The sequence below is a fragment of the Geotrypetes seraphini genome, chromosome 4, assembly GCF_902459505.1.
Source record: "Geotrypetes seraphini chromosome 4, aGeoSer1.1, whole genome shotgun sequence".
Lineage (NCBI taxonomy): Eukaryota > Metazoa > Chordata > Amphibia > Gymnophiona > Dermophiidae > Geotrypetes > Geotrypetes seraphini.
In genome coordinates, this window is record NC_047087.1 from 21,973,859 (window position 1) to 21,987,995 (window position 14,137).

At 46.5% G+C, this 14,137-nt stretch overlaps 1 protein-coding gene across 6 annotated transcripts in view; it reads right to left on the reverse strand.

The window, feature by feature from the left end:
* PLCG2 (phospholipase C gamma 2) overlaps positions 1 to 14,137 on the reverse strand; it is a 210,632-nt gene that overhangs the window by 15,615 nt on the left and 180,880 nt on the right. For all 6 annotated transcript variants that reach the window (XM_033941197.1, XM_033941196.1, XM_033941199.1 and 3 more), the window contains 3 exons: positions 11,643 to 11,852; positions 7,976 to 8,118; positions 6,033 to 6,147 (listed from right to left, as the gene is read on the reverse strand). In XM_033941197.1, coding sequence (XP_033797088.1) covers positions 6,033 to 6,147; positions 7,976 to 8,118; positions 11,643 to 11,852 — 468 coding nt within the window. The remainder of the gene's footprint in view (positions 1 to 6,032; positions 6,148 to 7,975; positions 8,119 to 11,642; positions 11,853 to 14,137) is intronic.

The window sequence follows — 14,137 nt, forward strand, 5'->3', positions numbered from 1 at the left end:
GGCAAACCACAAAAGTCAGATCAAAAATGCAAGAAGTGGACAAGCCACAAATAACCAGGATGAGAGCAGGAGTCCAAAATAAAATCACTTTATTAAAAACACTATATAGAAAATGAAGCAGCAAAATCCAGATAGATGGATGTACTAAGGACCCAATACAGATCATGTTTTGGCAGCCTATACCTTCATCAGGAGTCCGTATATCCTGGGCAGCTCCTTTTAAAATCGTGGAAATTTGGATTAAAACCAGGTTGATACGCATAATCATGCTTTGTAGCAGGAGACTAATGCACGTTTGTGTGTATCAACCTGGTTTTAATCCAAATTTCCATGATTTTAAAAGGAGCAGCACAGGGTTGAGTCCTTAGTACATCCATTCATCTGGAATATGGTGCTTCATTTTTTTATATACTGTTTTAATAAAGTGATTTTATTTTGGACTCCTGCTCTCATCCTGGTTATTTGTGGCTTTTCCACTCCTTGCATTTTTGCTGTTACCTTAACAATTTGCATGGGCTTTTTTCCATTTGCAAACAGGACAAAACAGCACTTCAATATGAAAGAAAGGCAAAAAATTATCTCCGCAAAATCTTCTCTACCCCAGACTTTCATGCAACAATTTTCAAGTTGTGCATGTGTTAAAAGTTGGCATTTTGATGTATTAGGTTAGATTTTCTGAAATAGGTAGGGAGGGACTGGGGAGGTTTTCTATTTTATTTACATTTGTCATATTTATTAAATGTATTACATAATATTTAAATCATTATAAAATAGGAATATAAGTATAAGTGTTCATGAAGAAAATCAAGTGTGTATTTATAAGATTATATGAATTTTTCTGATACACTTGTAATATGCAAAACTGAATAAAGAAATTAAAAAAAAAAAAAAAGTTGGCAGAAGCACTGAATACCTAAATTGCCTAAATATGTATACTTAGAAGAAAGGCGAGAGAGGGGAGATATGTATAGATGTTTAAATACCTAGGTGGCGTAAATGTACATTTGAAAGGAATCTCTGGAATGAGACAGCATAGAATGAAGTTAAGAGGTGATAGGCTCAGGAGTAATCCAAGGAAATACGTTTTTACAGAAATGGTGATAGATACGTGGAACAGTCTCCCAGAGGAAGTTGTGGTGACAGAGACTATGTCTGAATTCAAGAATGGGCCATTTGGCCTTTAACTGCCATCATGTTTCTATAACCATAAAACTCTATGACCTCACAATGCAGGTGTAAAGAGCCTTAGCCTATAGGAAGAGGAGATGCAAATGTTAAGAGCCTTAGCCAATAGGGAGAGGAGGAGAGAATGGATGCTGTGGATGGGTAAATTGGATGGGCTATTTGGCCTTTATCTGCCATCGTGTTTCTATGTTTCTATAACCATAAAGCTCTATGACATCACAATGTAGGTGTAAAGAGCCTTAGCCTAAAGGAAGAGGAGATGCAAATGTTAATAACCTTAGCCAATAGGGAGAGCAGGAGAGAATGGATGCTGCGGATGGGTAAACTGGATGGGCTATTTGGCCTTTATCTGCCATCATGTTTCTATGGTTCTACCTCATCAGCATACATTTTAATACAATTTGCAGCTATGGCTTCCACCAGAGTTAACGCTTGTGTATAAGTCTTCTCTGAGGCTGAGAATTATAGACCGGTGAGTCTCACATCGATAGTGAGTAAACTTATGGAAACACTAATCAAACGCCAATTGGATACGACCCTGAACGAGGAGAATCTACAAGATCCCCATCAACATGGTTTTACGAAGAGAAGGTCCTGCCAATCAAATCTGATCAGCTTCTTTGACTGGGTAACAAGAAAGCTGGATATAGGGGAGTCCCTGGACGTCGTGAACTTGGACTTCAGCAAAGCGTTTGATAGCGTCCCACACCGCAGGTTATTGAGCAAGATCTCCGATACGACGGAGGTGATCAGCGGAGTGCCGCAGGGCTCGGTCTTGGGCCCGATCCTATTTAACATCTTTGTAAGAGACTTGGCTGAGGGGCTTCGAGGTAAAATTACATTATTCGCCGATGACACCAAACTATGCAACATAGTAGGCAACCGCACAACAGATGAAAGCACAGTGCCCGACAAAAGCTCAATGCCCGACCGTATGACGCAGGACCTACTCCTGCTGGAGCATTAGTCAAAGACTTGGAAACTAAGTTTCAATGCCACAAAAATGCAAGGTCATGCACCTTGGCAGCAAAAATCCATGCAGGACTTACACCCTAAATGGTGAGATCCTAGCAAGGACTGTAGCACAACGTGACTTGGGGGTGATCATTAGCGAAGACATGAAGACTGCCAATCAAGTGGAGAAAGCTTCATCCAGGGCTAGACAAATCATGGTCTGTATCCGTAGAAGTTTCATCAGCTGTAAGCCCGAGGTCATAATGCCGTTGTACAGATCCATGGTGAGACCCCATCTGGAATACTGTGTACAATTCTGGAGGCCGCATTATCAAAAAGATGTGCGGAGAGTTGAGTCGGTTCAGCAAATGGCCACCAGGATGGTCTCAGGACTCAAGGATCTCCCGTATGAGGAACGACTGGGTAAGTTGCAGCTGTACTCATTCGAGGAACGCAGAGAGAGGGGAGACATGATCGAGACGTTCAAATATGTCACAGGCCGTATTGAGGTGGAAGAGGATCTCTTTTTCCTTAAAGGACCCACGGTAACAAGAGGGCATCCGTTGAAAATCAGGGGTGGGAAATTTCATGGCGACACCAGAAAATATTTCTTTACCGAAAGGGTGGTTGATCACTGGAATAATCTTCCACAACAGGTAATTCAGGCCAGCAGTGTGCCAGATTTTAAGAAAAGATGGGATTGGCATGTGGGATCTCTTCATGGAGGTAGTTAGGGGGTGGGCATTAGTGTGGGCAGACTAGATGGGCCGTGGCCCTTTTCTGCTGTCATGTTCTATGTTTCTATGTTTCTGAGTCAGTGGTTGTTTTCTGCATTGGCCAAAGGGAATCAAGCAGAATCTGAAGGCTGAAAGAAGGAGGTGCATATTATCACCCAGGACCTGGAGGAGGGGAAGACAGTGCTGTACCAAAGGCTGTGTGGGCAGTGTGGTCGTATGGCCGCACAATGCACACATACTGGAGGGGCACAAAAATTGCTCCAAACATACTGTCTCCCTCATCAGAGGTGGTGAAGCAGGTAGGGGGGTAGGGCACCAGCGGGTGAGTCACACTAGGTGCAACCATAGCTTCTTACAGTGTTAGGAGGGACGCTGCCTGCAGGTGAAGTGCTTGGAGAAAACACGGTAAAAGAGAAAGTAGGGGATGAGAGAAGGATAAGGTACAGACGTCTGGGACCGAAGACAGTTAAAATAGAGAGTTGTGCTTGGATTGACAGTGAAATTGGTGAGCGAACATAACATAATTTTTTATTTACATACTGCATAAGCCTTACAGTTCAAAGTGGTTTACAGGATTAGAAAACAAGGCAACAGAAGTATTGCAAATGATCACAAAACTGATAACAATGGAAAAGTAAGTTTGGAAAAGAATGGGAGAGTTTTCTCAATAATGAGGGAAAACATAAGAACATAAGTGCCTCCGCTGGGTCAGACCTGAGATCCATCGCGCCCAGCAGTCCGCTCACGCGGCGGCCCAACAGGTCCAGGACCTGTGCAGTAATCCTCTATCTATACCCCTCTATCCCCTTTTCCAGCAGGAAATTGTCCAATCCTTTCTTAAATCCCAGTACCGTACTCTGCCCTATTACATCCTCTGGAAGCACATTCCAGGTGTCCACCACATGTTGGGTAAAGAAGAATTTCCTAGCATTCGTTTTGAATCTGTCCCCTTTCAACTTTTCCGAATGCCCTCTTGTTCTTTTATTTTTTGAAAGTTGAAGAATCTGTCCCTCTCTACTCTCTCTATGCCCTTCATGATCTTGTAAGTCTATCATATCCCCTCTAAGTCTCCTCTTCTCCAGGGAAAAGAGTTCCAGTTTCTCCAATCTCTCAGCGTATGAAAGGTTTTCTATACCTTTTATCAGATGTGTTGCTCTCCTCTGAACCCTCTCGAGTATCGCTATATCCTTCTTAAGGTACGGCGACCAATATTGGACGCAGTACTCCAGATGCAGATGCACCATCGCCCGATACAATGGCAGGATAACTTCTTTTGTTCTGGTTGTAATACCCTTCTTGATTATACCAAGCATTCTATTCGCTCTCTTAGCGGCCGCTGCACACTGTGCTGACGGCTTCATTGTCATGTCCACCATTACCCCCAAGTCCCTTTCTTGGGTTATTAAATTAGGATGATTAGATTGAGAAGAGGAATATTTTAAAGAGTTTTCTAAAATGCATATAAGAGGTTGAGGAGAGGACTGGTTGACTCCAATCTGGATCTTTTGAAGTGGCTTGGTAGGTGAGGAGCTTGGATAAGAATCTCTTGTGGGTAGAACCTATAAATGATGGAAAGGTAAAAAAAGGATTGAGGTCTTCTGGTTCACCCAGGTCTGGAGAAGGAAACTTGATAAGGTAGGAGGGTAAGAGACAGAGAGAGGCACTGATAGGAACAAGGAAGGGGAGAGAAAGGCTGTGTAGGCAAAGAGGGCTGAAAGACAAAGACTACTCCTGGTGGAATTCTGTGCAACTGCATGGCACAGAATTTCCCATCCGTGCACAATTCTACACAGATCTTCTGTTCTGCCCGTCCCCTCCTTCTCCTCCATGCGGTTCTGTCCTCTCTCCCTCCAACCAACCAACCCCCCCTCCCACCCATGAGGTCAGACATACCTGCGGGCTTCCCAAGGAAGCAGCAGTGGTGACAGCCAAACGGCAGAGGCAGTGCTATGAAGAGGTTGCTTGCGGCTGGCCCTGTCAGAGCCTTCCCTCTGCTGCATCAATTCCTGTAGATAGATGACGTGGCAGAGGGAAGACCCTGGCAATGCCATCCACAAGCAGCCTGTTTCCAGCACTGCCTCTGCTGGCTAGCTGCCACCATTGCTGCTGCTCTTGGAGGCCCTCAGGTATGTCTGATCTCACGAGAGGACGGGGGGGGGGGGGGGAGGTCATTCAGTTGGAGAGAGGCCAGACCCATGCAGAAGAGAAGGAGGGAACAGGGTCATGGATGCTAACAAATGGGAGGGGGAGGAGAGTACATGGATACTAGGCCTGTGGGGAGATGAAGGGACATGAATGCTGGACTCCAGGTGGGGGGGAGAGAAGAGGGGATATGGATCCTGGATTGCAAGTGTGGGGGGGGGGAGAGAAGGGGTAGATGGATGCTAGACCTACAGAGGGAGGAGGAGAAGGGAGGGAACATGGATGCTGGACCTGTAAGTAGAGGGGAAAAGGAAGCCCAGGCCAGAAACGGGGTTGAAAAGGAAGAGATTCTTGACCGCATAGAGAGGGAAAGAGAGATTACAGACCATGGGGAATAGGGAAGGGATTCAGGGTTTAAGAGAGAGAGGTGGTAGGTGGGGTGAGGGAAACATAGATGCAGGACCTGCAAGTGGGGGTTGGGGGATGGTAGAGCGAGGGAGTGACGAAGACCAGAAAGGATGGGAAGGGAGAAAGAGATTCTTAGCCAGTGGAGCGAGAGATGCCAGTCTATGGGGGCCAAGGAGCAGATAGCGTAGCTTGGGCAATTTCCTGGAGGGAAAGTCCATAGTATGTTATTGAGAAACCAGAAGATAATTCAAACCAAATGCAAAACCATCCTTCAAAAAATCATATGAACACACTGCTGCAGTTAATTGTCACCCTTTTCTAAGTTGCTGAATTTTTGAATTTTATGTCTCACTCTTTGTTCCGATTTCCTTCATTTTCTCCTTATAACACACGAGAGAATAAGCAAAAATAAAAACTTCAAATGAATGAAAATCATTTTCACTCCCTAGACTGGCAGCGTGTACGACTGGGCAAAAATAATTGTACATCTGAGTAAAGATCACAGTTGAACAGCAGCTTTAATAAAATCCCCTGATGACGCTTTCAAACTCTTCCTATCTTCACCCTCAAAACATTAAAAAAAAAAAAAAAAGTTTACATACTTACTCACTACGGTTGTCTTGAATTTGTTGTTATCATATTCTCCACCACAGATCTCCACCTCCACAAATGGGCAGGTGATGCTCCTACCAGGTTTGGGCAGATGGCGGGCAGCTATTACCTGGAAATGATAGCAGGGGGCATTAGAGGTTTAGCAAGATGGAATGGCTCAGAGAGTTCTGTGGCTCTGCAAGTCCGCTCTGTCTTGCTTTGCATACTAATATGTAAGCATTAGTCCTAGTCAAGGCACAACAAAGGCGTCGTGAGGAGATGTCCTCGTCAAATCAGACTTGCCAAGGGATCTGATTAGATTTTGGGTTGATGTTTGGAGCGCGGAAAGTCATGAGGGAGTGTGTGGCACAGTGGTTAGAACTAAAGCCTCAGCACCCTGAGGTTGTAGGTTCAAATCCCATGCTGCTCCTTGTGACCCTGGGCTAGTCACTTAATCCCCCATTGACCCAGATACATTAGATAGAGGGTGAGCCCACTGGAACAGACAGGGAAATAATTAAAATGTGGCAGAAGTTTCCTGCCATTGCTGTATAGCACGTTTCCAGCTCTGAGGATGGAAAGGTTTCGACTTGTTAGAATGTAAACAATTGTTCTGTTCCTCTTCTCTTATTCCCAACATTCTCCCAAACCAGTTTATTGCAAACTGATTGCCCCGGCATATTCCAGGTGTGCCACGAGATGCCGGCGTAGAAGAGAGGCACCAGCGCCGACTGACTGCTTACAGGACGTGCCTCTCACGGCGAGAGGCGCGTCCTGCAGTCAGTCAGTCGGCGCTGGCGCCTCTACTCCTTCTCCGCTAGAAAATTGTTATAAATTTTTTTTTTATTTTTAATGATTGGTAAATGAATAATTTTGTTTGGACACTATCCCCCTCTTTTACAAAGCCGCGCGGCAACAGCCCCGAAGCCACTTTAAATCTCTATGGGCTTCGGGGCCGTTACCGTGCGGCTTTGTAAAAGAGGGGGTATATTTTTTAATTGTTGTTATCCACCTAGAATCGATTATGAGAAGTGTGAAATATAAATAGAATACAATAGAATGTTGCTATTTTACTGTGTTTTAGCTTGATAGTTTTTAACGTGAAAAAATCACTAGGTAGCAATGCTAAATGTCAGTTACATCCACACAGCTTAAGACAATTGAATGTTGTTTAACAGTAATAAGTAAGTATAATGACTAAATAAGTACGTAAAATTTCTCATTGAAATTCAAAGTAGTTGCTGAGTAAATAGTAAAAAATAACCTCTAAGGGGTTACTTTTTTTTTTTTTTTTTTGCCTCATTCTGTAAGAACATAAGAATAACCTTATTGGGTCAGACCAATGGTCCATCAATCCCAGTAGCCCATCCTCACGGTGGCTAATCCAGGTCCCTAGTACCTGGCCAAAACCCAAGGAGTAGCAACATTCCATGCTACCGATACAGGGAAAGCAGTGGCTTCCCCCGTGTCTTTCTCAATAATAGACTATGGACTTTTCCTCCAGGAACTAGTCAAAACCGGCTATGTTAACCACTCTTACCATAACCTCTGTCAACATGTTTTAGTGCTCTGAGTGAAAAAATATTTCCGCCTATTGGCTTTAAAAGTATTTCCCTGTAACTTCATTGAGTGTCCCACTAGTCTTTGCAATTTTTGATAGAGTGAAAAATCGATCCACTTGAACCCGTTCTACTCCACTCAGGATTTTGTGGACTTCAATCATATCTCCCCTCAGCCGTCTCTTTTCCAAGCTGAAGAGCCCTAACCATTTTAGTCTTTCCTCATATGAGAGGAGTTCCATCCCCTTTACCATCTTGGTCGCTCTTCTTTGAACCTTTTCTAGCGACACTACATCTTGTAGCTGAAGCTTGAAAAATGTAGCAAGCTACATTTCATATGATCTTCCAACCCATTAATCCCAAGAAAAAAAAAGCAAAACCCCTCCCACATTTACTTACCCTCACTGTCAAAATAAGTTGTGTTCTCTTTTTTGAATCTGACACGGGATCGTAGTTCTCAGTTCTCATACACTCTGGTTGCAGGACATACCCACTTCGGCCATTCAGTGAGAAGAGGGCGTGGTGTATTTGCATATATCTGTCTGTGGAAGGGCAGAGATAACCAAGAACTGATCCAGCAACTCAACGTCCAGATATATCTCTATACTAAACAACAACCTCAGGCCTAGATGCACTAAAGTCAGCGATGGTCACTAAACCAGTTTGACTGCTTTAGCGACAATCGCATTTGCCGACTTGATGCACAAAACAGCTCACCGTGTGTTTTTCTCACACGGTTGCCACAGGATCTCATGGTAGACATTTCTGGTAGAGACTACTTGGGCAGGAGTGCTAGGAGGATCTCTCCTGGCCCAGCTCAACAGTGGATCACATTGGGAAGGGAGGGATTGAAGGAAGGCAGATGCCATGGGGAAGAGGGAGGGAAGAAAGGAGAGACGGAAGATAACATTTCCCCATTGGTTTATATTCAAGTAATCTGTTTATATTTGAATTTATATGGTGCTTACCTGCCATTAATGATTCAACAGTAATATTGCTGATAGAAATGCTGGCGGAGGACTGTCAAGCATCTCTCCATCACTTCTCAATCCCCTGGTCCAGCACCTTTCCTTTGCTTCCCTTCCCTGCCCTCCCCCTCAACAAGTCCTATATCTTCTCTTTGCTTTCTTTCCTCTCCCATGCCTAGGGTTAGCAGACGTCCGGTTTTCCCCTCTTTTAGAGGACATGCCTTCCTTAGAAGTCATTCCTAGGAAGTGACGTCAGAGGAAACGCCAACACTGCTGCGACAGCAGCTTGGGGGTTGCTGCTCGCGCCAGGAACGCTACAGAGGTACGGGGGGAAGGGAAGCAGTGTGCATGCGTGGCAGTGGGGGGCAGGAAAGGTGGGGGTCAGAGAGGAAGACAGGTGCCTACATCCTCACCAAGATGGCGCCCGGGGCAGACCACCCCCCTCTGCACCCTCTCTTACTACACCACTGAGGACAGAATAACAAGCTCTAGACTGTGAGACTAGAGGAGAAAGAGTTCTAGACTGGAGACTGGAAAAAGTCACCAGATGAGGATTTAAATATTTTTTTGTCTGTGGAGCTAACGGGTTTTTTTTGTTCTGCTGCTTTCGACTCGAGGAAGGTATTGCCTTCATAAACTAGTCAAACAATGTATTACATTAGTCCAATAAAAGAGGTATCATTTTATCTTCTTTTTTAAAATTTTACTTCTATTTATCTATCTACTATAATAAAACGCTAAGCGCGTGATCCGTAGGTCCCTGCCCACCAGGAGTGCGCATGCGCGCTTAGCTGTGCCAGTGGCCGCCAGACAAATTGAAAAGCGATGGCTTCCCTGCTCTCCACCTCGTGCAGTCCTCCATCTCAGAAATACGGCCCTACTGACCAAAGTTTCTTTTTAAGTTAAAAGACGCTGTGGCGGCTCCTCTCACGAGCCGCTCCTGCGTCGGAGAAGGCTTCTGACACAGGCGGCGATCGTGAGAGGAGCCGCCAGAAAGTTAAACAAGCTGTGGTATGTATCGAGGGACCGCGGGAAGGGAAGAAAGGGGGGGGGGCGGCAAGGGACTAGGGGAGCCACGGCGCTATCCTGTTGGCTCCTAGACACAACCTACTTCTCCCACGGCCCGGAAGACCTACCCGACAACCCCAGACACCGAGCTCCACAGTCGCAGTGTGGGCAAACCAGCTCCCTGCGGCCCAGCAGAGGCCCCGCGCCAGAGTACGTCAGCACCCGATGCACATCAGCTGCCCCGGAGCCCAAATCCCACCAGCGCCAGACGGAAATAGGGAAGGTAAAAGGGGAAATGGGAGCCTGAATATGGGTAGGTAAAAGGAAGGGAGAAGGGCTACTGCTGGACAGGGGGAGCAGGGAAGGGGTGCTGCTGGACAGGGGGGAGAGACAGAAAAAGAGAAAGAAAAGAAAATAAAAGCCTAAGTCTACACAACTATTTTAGCACCCGTTAATGTAACGGGCTAAAAAACTAGTGTGTATATATATATATATATATAGTGTGTATATATATATATATATAAAAAATCGGATGTATCTGTAAGTGTGTGTATGTATGTATGTTTCAGTATAACTCCGAAACGCATGGAGAGATTTCAACCAAACTTGGTATACATATCACTTACTATCTGGGGTAAAATACTGTAGGGGGGGGGGTGGAAGGGAGTGACATTTGAAAATTATCAAAAACGACAGATATTAGTGTCTAACCCAGTGTCTCACAAACTTTCTCGAGTCGGAGCACACTAAAGGTAGTGGCCATGGCTTGAGGCACCCAGATGTGCGCTGATGTCGCCGTGATGACTTCACATGTATGCGTGACATCATTACGCCGATTTCTGCGCATGTGCAGAGGCCCTCCAGATGGGCCCTGAGATGCCAGTAGGGGGTGCCAGCAGGGAAGGGGGCCAGAGAGAAGGAGAGGCACTGGCGCCAGCTGATTGCCTACAGCAGTGTTTCTCAACTACTTCAAACTAAGCACCCCCTATATCAACTGAGTACCCCAACCACAGACCTCCCTAGGCCCACCCAAGCTCTGCCCCAGATCCCATCCCCTTTACTAATTGTAATGCAATTTTTTCCATTCATTTTTCATATACACAGCAGATCTAAATTCTCATAACTGACACATTTCAATCACTATATTGAAAATAAAATCATTTTACCTACCGGCGATCCTCTGCAGGCTGCTGTAATCAGCTTTAAAGGTGGGACCGGGAGGCCGGGGGGAGGGGGGAAGCCGGAGGACGCTAGGGAGAAGAGGGAACATGCAGGCCTTTGGCAAATTGGGCAGCGCTGGCGCTCTACCACGTAGGGAAGTCAGCTGGCAGGCGCCTCTTTTCCTCCTCAGTGTGCACCGGCACAGCTGGAATCTCAGGAAGCACACGAGTGGGCCTCGGCACACAGTTTGAGATACACTGGTCTAACCCATAGTTTTCGGGCTCACTGACATGAATACTGACACTCCCAATGCCGCTTAAGTCCAAGTTCAGCCCCACAGAGACGGTCATTCCTGTGGGACATGTGGGGGTGGGTGGGGCATATGGGGGGTGGGTCATTTTAGGATAAATAAACACCCGGGCAACGCCAGGTAATCAGCTAGTAACCTTTAAAAGTGGACTAACATGGTTACCACACCGTTTTTTCTGCTTTCATTCATCCAGTAAAGACTCATTTGGGTAACTATGGAGTGCTTGGAACGAGAGAGAGCTCAAACCCACAAAAATCATTTCACCTAAGCACAGCCCTGAAACGTCTTCCCCCCAGCCCTCAGGATCCAGAAGATTAGGAATGTGATCTTTGCTTTAGCCCTTGGATAGGCCCAAAAGGCAGAGTACCTCCTTGTATAAGCATAACTTTTACTGTGTTTCTTTTTATAATAAATGTTGCTAACGATGTTTTTGATTGTTTGTCACTGTGTAAAGGTTTGTCTCATCTTCCTCTACTTGCCTTCCTGTTCTCATGCAGTGAAAGTCCAACACAAGAAGCTACATGAGCAGAAATCCCTACCGACTTACTCTACAAAGGCCAAGAAATACAGCAAACCAACGAGATAAAGGCGGCACCGGGCCCTTCTGAAAAGGGTTTACCTGCAGTCTGGAAATTGAGCGCAACCATTTGAGATCCACAGAGCCAAAGGCGAAAAGGATCATAGTTGGACGAGTCCACCCGTGGACCTTTGGGGTAGATCCTCGTTAGTGCTTTCCGGTTGTATTTCAGCAGATCGAGAGGCTTCTGTTTCATGATGCCTTCTGCCTTGGTCTCCACAAAAGATCGGACTTCTCTGAAGTCCACCTTGTCTGTGCAGAAAGAAAGAAGCAGGTTTATTTTTTGACAATTACAATGACAAGACCATAAGAACCTAAGAAAAGCCTCACTGGGTCAGACCAATGGTCCATAAAGCTCAGTAGCCCGTTCCCACAGTGGCCAATCCAGGTCGCCAGTACCTGGCCAAAACCCAAGGTGTAGCAATATTCCATGCTACCTATACAGGGCAAGCATTGGCTCCCCCGTGTCTTTCTCAATCACAGACTATGGACTTTTCCTCCAGGAACAAATTCCTCTGTTGTGGATACCAGCCTTAGACCTAGGATTGATGATTCACCCAGATCAACCAAACAGACTGATTGAGTCCTAGTTTGATCCCACTGCTTGTATTGAGTTACAATTCTGACTGTTCCATTGATTTTCTTTAGATAAAAACTACAAGTCTATAATGCATTGTGCAGGACTGAATCAACCACTTCAGCTGACCTACATACCAACATTTGTCATGGAAGTTTGTTTGATTAATGTATCATAATCAGATGCTATCTTTCTTTTGTCTACTCCTGTTTGCAAATTACACTGCAGAAACAGAGGGCTGGATGCACTAAACACAGTCACTAAGACTGTGCAAGTCGCTGTTGACCAATTTTTTCGGCTGATTGTGGAACAGCGATCGATGTTCCAACAAGTTTCCATGCAATGATTTGCATGGAGGTTCACCATAATCTTGTCTGACCTGGATACATGCGCAGAGCTGGTTTGGGGAAGCCTGAACAGCTGAGCGGCAGGGGAAGCCTCAAAGCACCCTCCTGCCACTTCTGCAAACAAATGCCGCTGAAGGCAGGAAGAAGCAGCCCAGCTGAAAGGAGGGAACTGGGATCCCCGGCTGACCCGGAAGGCTTCCCTCCAATGTCAGTTCTGATATCGGAGGGAAGCCTTCTGGGTCAACTTTGGCGGAGCAGGGCCTGTTTATAAATGGAATCCCTGGCAGCAGTGGTAAACGTATTGGGTGCAAGGGCTGTATGACCTGCGATAGGGAGGGGGGTTGGCTGCTGAACTCACAAGGGGAGTGGCTGCTGCTGCAACTGTGAACACAAGGGGGGCTGTTGTATGAATGATCGTGAGGGGGCTGCTGACCCGGAGGGGTGAGAAGGGAAGCAACTTGCATCAGATCCTTTGCTCCATGGGGCAGTGAATGGCCTTGTCCCCGTGCCCATGGCAACCAGTTGCCCCTCACCCTGCTGATGATGGCTCTCCCCGACAACCCATTCTGGAACAGAATGGAGGCAGGAGGGATGCCCACTCCCTCCTGCCATTGGTCTCTCCCCTGGAAGGGGCCTTAAGAATCTGAGCCAATCAGGGCTTTAGACCCCTCTCTATGCATCCCAGGATGCACCAGGAAGGGGAAGGCATGCCATTTTGGAGGGGTGGGCCTGAGGAGCAGGAGGGATTGGGCATCCCTCCTGCTGTCACCTAAGTTCTAGGTATGGGGAGGTTCATGGAGTGTGAGGGGGGGCATGGTGACAGGAAGGATAGGGCATCCCTCCTGCCTCCATTCTGGTTCTGGGGAGTTTCGGCATGGCATTTTTTTTATGGGCCAGATATTGTGTGTGTTACATACTCACACACACAACATCTGTGCCCATAGAAAAAAAAAACCCAGACAGACCTGTCGAGTTAGGACTGACCCGATTCTGGCATGCATGGTTAGGGCATCGATCTGATGCCTTGTTTTAATATTAATGACCTCATTTGCATGCCAGAAACAGAGAATGTAGGACCGCACAGAAAACCACACAGTGAGTTGTTTAGAGCACTGTTCTTCAACCACCGGTCCGTGGACCGGTGTCGGTCCGCAGGAAATTTCTGCCGGTCTGCACAGGGCCGGCGAGATTGATTAAGTTCAATTTCCTGCCAGTCCGTGCAGGGCCGGCAAGATCGATGAGATATTTTTAGCTGGTCCGCGCTTGGCAGGAGAGATCATGGGGAGCCTCCGACAGTGGCTTTCTCCCCTCTCTGCAGCTCTCCTTTACTTCCCAGCGCAGCGATTCACGAAGGCAGCCTTGGGGCTTTTGCTGAGTCGCAGTTGCCTCTGATGATGCAACTTCCTCTTTCCTCAGAGACTGCGCGACCCAACAAAGGACCTGAGGCTGCCTTCCTGAATCGCTGCGCTGGGAACTAAGGAGAGCTGCTGGGAGGGGAGAAAGCCACTATTGGAGTCTGGGAAGCTGCTGAGCAAGGGAAAAAAAAGGGACAGCTGCAACTGGAGAGAGAGAAGGAGAGATGCTGCTGGGAGGAGAGGAGGGAAAGGAATCTG